This window comes from Neophocaena asiaeorientalis, unplaced genomic scaffold, assembly GCF_003031525.2.
Source record: "Neophocaena asiaeorientalis asiaeorientalis breed wild unplaced genomic scaffold, Neophocaena_asiaeorientalis_V1.1 scaffold89, whole genome shotgun sequence".
Taxonomy (NCBI): domain Eukaryota; kingdom Metazoa; phylum Chordata; class Mammalia; order Artiodactyla; family Phocoenidae; genus Neophocaena; species Neophocaena asiaeorientalis.
Genome location: NW_020172592.1, coordinates 4227326 through 4236743, shown reverse-complemented (window position 1 = coordinate 4236743; position 9418 = coordinate 4227326). Strand labels below are relative to the sequence as shown.

The 9418-nt window shown below is 43.0% G+C and overlaps 1 protein-coding gene across 1 annotated transcript in view; it reads left to right on the top strand.

The window, feature by feature from the left end:
* RAPGEF5 (Rap guanine nucleotide exchange factor 5) overlaps positions 1-9418 on the top strand; it is a 177107-nt gene that overhangs the window by 146341 nt on the left and 21348 nt on the right. The window contains exons 18-20 of the mRNA XM_024738490.1: positions 297-419; positions 2116-2294; positions 7437-7527. Coding sequence (XP_024594258.1) covers positions 297-419; positions 2116-2294; positions 7437-7527 — 393 coding nt within the window. The remainder of the gene's footprint in view (positions 1-296; positions 420-2115; positions 2295-7436; positions 7528-9418) is intronic.

The following is a 9418-nucleotide window of genomic DNA, read 5'->3' as shown; positions in this document are numbered from 1 at the left end:
ATAATTAGATTTGTGTGTGTGTGTGTGTGTGTGTGTGTGTGTGTGTGTGTGTGTGTGTGTCGGGGGGGAGGGGCAACTCAGTGAAGTATCATTGATCACATTCTACGGCTTCCAAGGCTGTTTGCTAAATTGGTTGTAACTCACAGAAAGTGAACGGACCAGGGAAAATATTAAGTGCGCTCAGACGAGAGTTTTTTTCTAATGTGGGCTTCTAACGCCTTTCGATAGCCAGACAATTCAGTGCCAAATATTTCAGAATTGACTGAGGATTCTTTTACTTTTGTCTGTCACCTTAGAATCCTTTTGCAGAAAATGAAGAATCACAGCAGAGGTCGATTAGGATTTTGGGAATGAACACTTGGGATATTGCTCTGGAATTAATGAATTTTGATTGGAGCCTCTTCAATTCAATTCACGAGGTAAGGAAGAAGGGAAATGATAAAATAAATGCTTGTGCCGGTATAACTGTGAGTTCTTTTTGAAGAATATTTGTTTGTGACTGGGTTTTAAGAAGATCCATCATCTGGTGATCTAGTTATGCTTTAGGATACCATGGCCCCAAAATATTTGGGGACTTTAAATATATTAAAAGACTGACCCAAACCTAGGAAAATCAGAATACATGATCATGCTTTATTTGCACCTAATATTGTACAATCAGATATTTGTGTTAATGTAGTATAAATATGCTATTTTTTTGTTTGGAAACGTATTCATATATATATATGAAGGTCTAATGGGGTGGAAGAGACATTTATATTTGATACCTTTGATATTGACATTTTTATTTTTCCATGAGCTTTACAGAGCTTTACAGTACTTATATGAGAAACACATTTATGTATGTACCTACATGCACACACACTCACACATTCCCAAGAACATTCTATACATTTAGACTGTGCTGCGAGACTTCAAGTACTCTATTGAAAATTTTGAGATATATTTCAAATTTGTATGTCCATCAACCTCTCCCTTGAGGACAGCTTACACATTTATAAAACAGTAGATGCGGGGCAACATGCTACTGACATTTGATGATTAAATGTAGCTGGTGGAAAGGCTCACAGGAATCAGGAGATGAAAAACGAGGCAGCTCTGTGCTACAATATGTTGCATTTACTTTGCTGTGTAGTGAAATGTTTCATTACAAGAAGGCCTTTCCTCCTGAAGAAGGAACTCGTGCCCAATTTAGGGACCCCCAAGCTTCACTTTCACTGTGGAACGTTTTTTAAATGTCCTCATATTTTCTCACTGACAACATTCCAACCTGATGATCTAAATTTGAGCAAGTAGTGAACTCGTTCAAGCTAAATGACTTGTGACTTTGCAAATGGTAGTAGAGTGGGATGTGTCCCTGCTTATGTGCTTATGCAATAGGAGAACGTGAATTACTCCTGTAAAATACACATGCACACCCCTCCGGTTAGAAGCACATCACTTCCATTGCTTTGCATATGGTCAGTCTATGTCACTAGTTACTGGTCTGACTCGATTTTGTCAGTTTTGTACCTTGTCCTAATCTTGCTGTCTTTCTGTGATTTGACAATGTCTTATGTCAGTGGTTCTCAAAGAGCGGGTACCCAGACCAGCATCATCAGCACCCCTGGGAGCTTGTTAGAAATGTAGATTTTGGCCAGAGCACAGACCTACTGACCCAGAAAATCTGGAGGGTGGGGCCCAGCAATCTGTGCTTTAACAGGCCTCCAGGTGATTTGGATTCACACTGAAATGTAAGAATCCTTGTCTAGAGAACCTACCTGTGAGGGTCTAACGTAATGATAGTCATTTGCACTTGAAGTTGCTCATAGAACAAGTTTGGGAAGTCTGGATTTGATTCAGCCTGTGACTTAAACTTTAGAATGTCTTAGGTTTTCACGAAAAGTGTCATCCTTGCATTCTAAAAAATTACAGTTATGTAAGCCTTCTGCGTGAAGGCTTTTCTGGAAGTCAAGATAAATTATCTTGAATTTAATATATTGTTATTTGTCATATCTAACATGTTATGATATGACAGTGCCTACCTGAAGTAGCTCTTAAAAATGAACTGAATTTTGTATCAACTTGACTCTGTGCTACAACAATAAACAATTATATGAATACATTGTCTTTCAGCAAGAGCTGATCTACTTCACGTTCAGCAGACAAGGAAGTGGGGACCACACAGTGAACCTGAGCCTCCTACTCCAGAGATGCAATGAGGTCCAGCTCTGGGTAGCCACGGAGATTCTGCTCTGCAGCCAACTGGGCAAGAGAGTGCAGCTGGTGAAAAAATTCATCAAAATTGCTGCTCAGTGAGTTTCTAGTGGTAAAAAAATGCAGTTCTTCTCCTCTCTGTGAGAGGGTACATTATTTTCCTTGTGATGATAAGAAGGGATGAGATGCAAAAGGGTACTATTGAGTTAAGTGACCAAATGATCGAAAAGGTCTCTTTTTGAATATTTCTCTCTTCGCCTTTGAAGTATTTATATCTTAAAGTAAAGGTCAAAATACTAGACCAAAGCACTCTGCTCTATGCTGTAGAAAAAAGCAGGCAGTGCACACATGCCCCATCATGCAGCTAAATTACCCTTGTAGCCAGGTGAGCTACAGTAGGTTAGGAAAATGGGGGAAGGTGATGTGAGGTGGGTGAGAACCATTGAAAGTCAGATGCATTTCAAGATTCTGCTTTTGGCTCCTTGATGCCCAGAGTATGAACTTTGCAAACTCCTTAGCAGGCCCTGCACTGTCTGGTCACACCTGACCTCTGAGCCTCACCCCATGCTGCAGCCACTCTAAATGGCTCTCCCTTTCCCATGCACACCATCATCCAAGCCTGGACATGTGTTGTTAGCTCTGCCAAGAATGGCCACTTCTACCCAGCAAATTGCTATCCTTCTTCAAGACCTAGGTCGTATGTTGCTTCCTTCCTAAAATCATCCCTGACTTTCAAATGCAGGGTCAACTCCTTTTTACCCTGACCTCCCCCTACCATGCACACGTTTTCTTTTTCCTTTTTAAAAAAACTTCTTTATTATTATTGATTAAACTTACCTTTTTTTTTTTTTCCGATACGCGGGCCTCTCACTGCTGTGGTCTTTCCCATTGTGGAGCACAGGCGCCGGACGCGCAGGCTCAGCGGCCATGGCTCACGGGCCTAGCCGCTCCGCGGCATGTGGGATCTTCCCGGACCGGGGCATGAACCCGTGTCCCCTGCATCAGCAGGCAGACTCTCAGCCACTGTACCCCCAGGGAAGCCCTAAACTTACCTTTTTATATAGAATTCCTTCAGTGGACTGTGTTGGCTTCCAAAGGACAGGGACCATTTCTAATCAATCACTGTACCTGGGGTGCCTGGTACTGAACTTGGTAAATAGCAGTGACTCAATAAAGTCCGTTGAATGACGTTCTAGTAACTTCCTGGGAGCATCTCTTAAAATACCAGATGAATATTCTGAAACCACTCTTGGGACAGCTTCCCAACAGAAACAGGCAACATTAATCAAAATCTTTCCCAGTTCCTTCTACCTTCCAGTCTTCCCATTTTTTTTTTCCTTTGTTTTTCAAAGTAGTTTTTATATCAAACCGTTTCTGAGTACATGTCAGTGTAATATATGTAGGAAATATGTATTGATCACTCATTAATGTTTGCACATCCATGCAGGGTATTGTGGGGAAGTCAGAGTGAGCCTGCACCCAATCGGCTGGGGGGATACTTTCTATAACTCAAATGTCTAATTTGCAAAATAGAACCTGAGGGTGCCCTATTATGAGATGAATTTCTTTCAGGGGCTTTAGAGGATGGGAAGCTTATATGCCAAGGGTGTGGGAAAGGAGGATTAGAAAACCATTTGGAAGAAAGTAGCATTTTGAATTCCGGAAAAGAGCACACTGTCCGTGGAGGTCAGACTCATGAGAGAGAAGCAAAGCAGTTCATTGGAGGCAGAGAGTATGTGGTCAGAGAAAGGAACCTCATCCAGTCTGGCCAGAGCGGAAGGTGTTTGTAAGGAAGTTGTGGGAGACTGATCTAAAAAGGAAGATGGGACCAAATTGTAAAGGATGTTGAATTTCAGAATGAAAAGTTTAGACTGAATTGAGAAGGTGGGAGGGATTCCTTGAAAGTTTTTGTGCAGGAGATGGATTTGATCCAAGTTGTCCCTCAGGAAGGTTGATCTGAAAGTAGCACATAGACTGAACTGTCGGTAAGGAGACCCCAGAAGCAGGATATTTTGTTTACTTAGGTGAGAGATGATGGCGGTTCCTGACCTGGTGTTTGATGTGACTGGTGATGGAAGGAGAGATAGATAACAGATATGCCTAAATCTTGGACTACTTTTATGATGAATGCTCCTTTTTTGTTTGTTTGGCCAGTACATTTTCTATAATAGCCTGTGACATTCTTAAATGTGAGGCTCTTTGGGATCAAAAACTTTCTTATAAATGCCAGTTGCTTGGTGAAATGGGACGTGAATGTCCTAAGGAGTAAAATGACACCACATAGCTTAGTTCCCAGTATAAGATTATATCTGTCCTCAGGGAAATGAAATATGTATATTCACATCTTCGCCATATGGCCCCATGCTCTTGAATTGTTTGCTGTACTGGTCTCTATCCCTGGCCCATAGAATAGAATGCCAACAGAAACACAAAGTTAAATTCTTCATGATCATACTGGTAGGAATAGCCAAGAGAAAACAATCATGTCCGCGATCATGAAGTGTCTTCCCTGCCTAAGGCATCCAATTTGCATATTCATGTTTCCTTCCTTCTTACCAGTCCCATCCCCCCACCTCTGTGGGTTGAGTGGATTTTATTTCCTTACACAAAGGAGTGTTAGACTGACACTAAACTGGAATGTTTTAGTGTCAGTCTGTTCTTACCTTGAAATGAACGAACCTTGGTAAAGGAAGATTCCAGATGGGAATGGTAACCCATATTTGTACTGTATCAATTCGTCTTATAGAGAAATCATTTCTATATTAATTCTTTTTTTCTTTTTACAGATTCAGATGTTAGGTATATGTGGGTTTTTGTTTTTGTTTTTTTAAGTATGACTAAAAAAGAGATCTGAACCAGGAAAATTGTTTATGGGGACATAAAAGATCAAAAGATGAGACTTATATCTAAGATTTTGTGTAGATGAATGATTCTGAATACAAAGAAGAAGAAGAAACTTTTTATAATGACTAATAATAAAATGATTTCCCCGAAAAGTCTTGTTTTCAGCTCCGGCAGTTGCTGTCTGAAAGGTTTGCTGTTTACTCTGCATTTGAGTGATGGGCAGAGTATAAAAATGTCTGGTGGGCCATGACAGAACCAGTGGGGCTTCCATCATGCAGTAAGGTGGGAGGACTGGGAATAAGGGGAGGGCATCCAGTGCCTCTGGCATAGGAATGGGGCACTTCTTGCTGACCTCAGCGTCTTGGCAGGGGAGCCTGGCATCATCTCATCAGGAGATGGAGCTGACTCAAGTCTCTTCTGGCTGGTGTGAACTTGCCAGGGTGTGATGAGACAGAAGGGGCGGAATGAGGGAAGAGAGTGGCAGAAGGGAAGCAGAGTTGTAGTGTTGATGCCTTTAGGCACCAGTTTCTCAGAAACAGGAAGATTTCTGAACCATAAACCAGGGAAGTGTCCTGTTTGTTCATGGAATATACCAAGCAGGGTCTACCCAGGAGACAGTTGGCAGAAACCAGCGAAAGGGGCCAGTTAGGCTGAATTTCAGGTCCTCTTGCCTACCGGGGAACTATAGGCAGAGGCCAAGGCTGGACAGGAAGACTGAAAGGAACAGACCATGCCCAGTGGAGACTCAGCAGTGAGGGGCTTGCAGGAATGTGTTCACCCAGGTATTTTGGACACTAGGTACATAGGCAGCAGTGCCTTTCCAGGTTCCCCTGTTAGTGGAGCTAGAATTTCCAAAATGCTCCCAAATGGCTGACCCTCACTGCTTTGGTACCCACGCGCAGCTGTACTGGGCAGTGTCCAGTCCATGAGGCTGGCTCTGGGAACAGGCAGGTTTAGGCAGGACCGGCCAGGGCACAGCCACCTCTATGTATTACCACTTTAAGAGCCGAAAACAGTTTCCTGGTTCTGAATCAATGCTCCTGTACACACCTGTGCGACTGGAAATCAGTATAGTTTTGAGAGACAGAAGTTTTTAATATGTGTTGAGAACCTTTAAAGTCATGATAGCTTTTGATCAATCATGTAATGACTGGAAGTCTAACTTAATTTTAGAAAATCATAAATACAGTAAAAAGTTTTTTTCACAGAAGATATTTATTGTAGCATTTTACATTGATTTGAATTGTATTGAATTGAAAATAGTTTAAATGTCTACAACAAGGGAATAAGTAAACAAATTATGAAATACGTTTTTGATGAAGTGTTCTATAACCATTAATGATAACAGTGAAGAATCCATAATATATTATATAACATGGTATAAAACTGAAAAATCGGGATACAGAGTTGTATATACACTGTTCCCAAATTCTATGTGAGACATTGATGGAGATGTCATGGAAGAGATGACATGTGAGGGCAGCTCGATCAACACATACTAGGGACTTTTTATGCCTCTGGCTTACTGCTAAGCACTTTCATCTTTTTTCATATTTAATTATTAAGTCAGGGTAATTTTTAGATTTTTAAATCTTTCCTCAGAGAAGTTGTTTTCTAATACATCCCAGATTAAGGAATATCTGGAATTCACAGGCTGTTCCGGCCAACCTGGAGGCACACCCTTCCCTCTGCTGCCTCAAGCCCCTCTGCTGGCTTTGAAAATTAATGGAGTTTTGACTGATTAAGTTGAAGGGCAAGATTGACGTTCTGCAGGAGCATATAACCTTCCAGAGTGAATGGAGCTCAACATGGTCTTATTTTGCATTTTATTTCCTTTATTCCTTAAATGAGAAATGTGAGTCACCGTCCCCGTAATATATGCCACATTTTAAATACATACATAACATAGTAGCTATTTTGTTGAGAGCAAAGAAAATATGTCTGAGTGTAACGGGAGGGGGCCCTGTGAGGTAAGAGGGCCTTGTTTCTCAAAAAAGAAAGACAACATACAGATTAAAGATACAGAATCAGGGGCTGTTATAATGAGTATGGGATATATACAGAAATATGAATGTAAGAGCTTTCAGTTAAAATTGTCAATGCATCCAAAATAGATTTTTAAAAGGGAGGAATCTTTTGAAGTATCCAGAGGGTATCAAGAACACAGATCTTTTCCTAAAGGTAAGGAAGCATTTGGAATCCTTTCATTTGTGTTGAGGGGATACCGCCCCATCCCACAGGGACAGTCAAGACTGTGTAGGTCACAGAGCAGAGTTCAACCCTGCCCTAGAGGTTGAACTCTGTGGCCTGGGAGAGTCTTGGCAGCTTTATCGTTTGTGATCATCTGGTGAAAGGATGTTGCCTCAGAGTGCCTTCTGCTTTCTTTTATTCCGTAGCTGCAAAGCCCAGAGAAACCTGAATTCTTTCTTTGCTATTGTGATGGGTCTCAACACTGCTTCTGTCAGCCGGCTGTCCCAGACCTGGGAGGTGAGCCCTGGGGGTCCATACGGAGGGTGGAGTTGGGGACAAATAAAACTGAACGGGAAGTGGTCCAGCTAACAGTCTTTATTTAAAATAAACGGTTTAAATGAGATATGTAGCACTCGAAAAAAATGTTTAAAAATTAGTGTCTCAAGTCGTCAGGGGCTATTTTCATCAGATGGTCTTCAGAATGGTTCTATAATATATATGAAAGAAGCACGACTTGTAAAATGCTTCCCAGCTAGAACCAGTTTTCTGCTTTTCTCCTGTGATGGCATTGTTACAGTTCCCTGTTGGTCATTTCGAAAGCTCACCTGTGTGTCCAGAAGCAGATTTGCAGAGACGTTAATGAATTTAAGCTACCAGTCTTCTCGCTTGTGGGGCCTCTGGCAGTATGTTCATGTGGATGATGGATATCTTTACAAAATCTGCAAAAGTAATTTTATATGCCTTTTTCCTAAAGAGGACTCACAAAAGGTTTTAAGTTTCGGGCCTCCCCAGTCCTGGCTCTGCCTGTCAGGGCTGTATGATGAAGGCTGTTTGGGTTCGAAGTGGGAGAGGGCCACTCAAGTTAGCGCACGTTCTGAAACGTGGACTCTGAGGGTCTACGTGGGAAGAATGGAAACTGGGGTGTCCCTAAATGTAGCCAGACACGGATGTAGGGCCCTCTGCCTCCCCCATGACCCCGACACCTTCTTTCTTTGGGCTTTTGTTTCTTTCTCTCTCCATTCGCTACTGACTGTGTACCTAATTCCCCGTACCATTTCTCTCTCTCTCGTCCTTTCTCTCTCACCGTCAAGTCTTCTCCCTTACGGGTCCAGCCTGCTGTGGCTCTCTGCGGCTCCCTCGGCCTCTCCCCACCCTCTCAGATTCAGCTGTTCTTCCTGCCTACCCTGCACTCTTCATGGTCCCCAGTTCACACTCCTGCAGGAGAGAAGCTGACAGGCCAACTGTTGTTTTTCTCACATTCCATCTCAGCGACGGTCTGTGGGCAGCTTTGGGGTTCACCTTCTTTGCGTCAGGGCCCACACTCTGATGGAATGCGCGGTGGTGACCTGAGGGTCGGGGTCAGTGCTCCTTAAAGGGGTTCGAAAGAAAAGCGACAAAAGGCTTGCATCTCTGGTTAAGCAAACCAGATGCGCACACACTTCATGAGATTCAAGGAGGTGGGCAAAAAAAGCCACAGTTGATCAGAGCAGGAGGAAAACAAGTGGCTAGCAAGGGTCCGGGGAGGAGAGTGGAATTTTAAATTATACCCGGAAAGAAGGCTTGATCTGCAAACATCGAAAGGAGAACAATTCAGTGAATTTCACATAGTGCGTATTTCACGTGCACAGTGACCGCCTACCACGTGCGCAGCTCTGCATCAATGCCGTGGCAGGTGGAACGTGGCCAGATTAGCACAGGGTGTGCTATGGTCAAGGAGGTCTTGAACTGGTTCCAGGTGGACCCCAGCAGAGCAATGGAGGAATCATGCTGTCTCAGGGTGGCTGAAAAGCCTTAAGCAAGCAGGGCCTTGGAAGTTGAGTCGGGAGTTGCTGGGGGCATTGGGGTGGGCCTCCCTCGCAGAGGTGAGCTCCGTGTCTCTAGGCCTGGAAAGTGATCGCACTGTCCTACATAGGCAGTACAGGAAAAGACGTCGGTTTAAGGAACTAAGACAGAGGTCAACAAACATTTTGGGGAAAGAGCCAGATAGTGAATACTTTTAGGCTGTGCAGGCCATGTGGTCTCCACCTCTGTGACTCATCTCTGTCATTGACGTGCAAGATCAGCTATGGATAGTTGATAAATGATGAGCGTGGCAGTGCTCCAGTAAAACTTTATTCGCAAAAGCTGATGGTCAGATTTGGCCCACGGCTGACCCTTGGAGTAGATAAGTTTGGCTTTAGGTATGTTG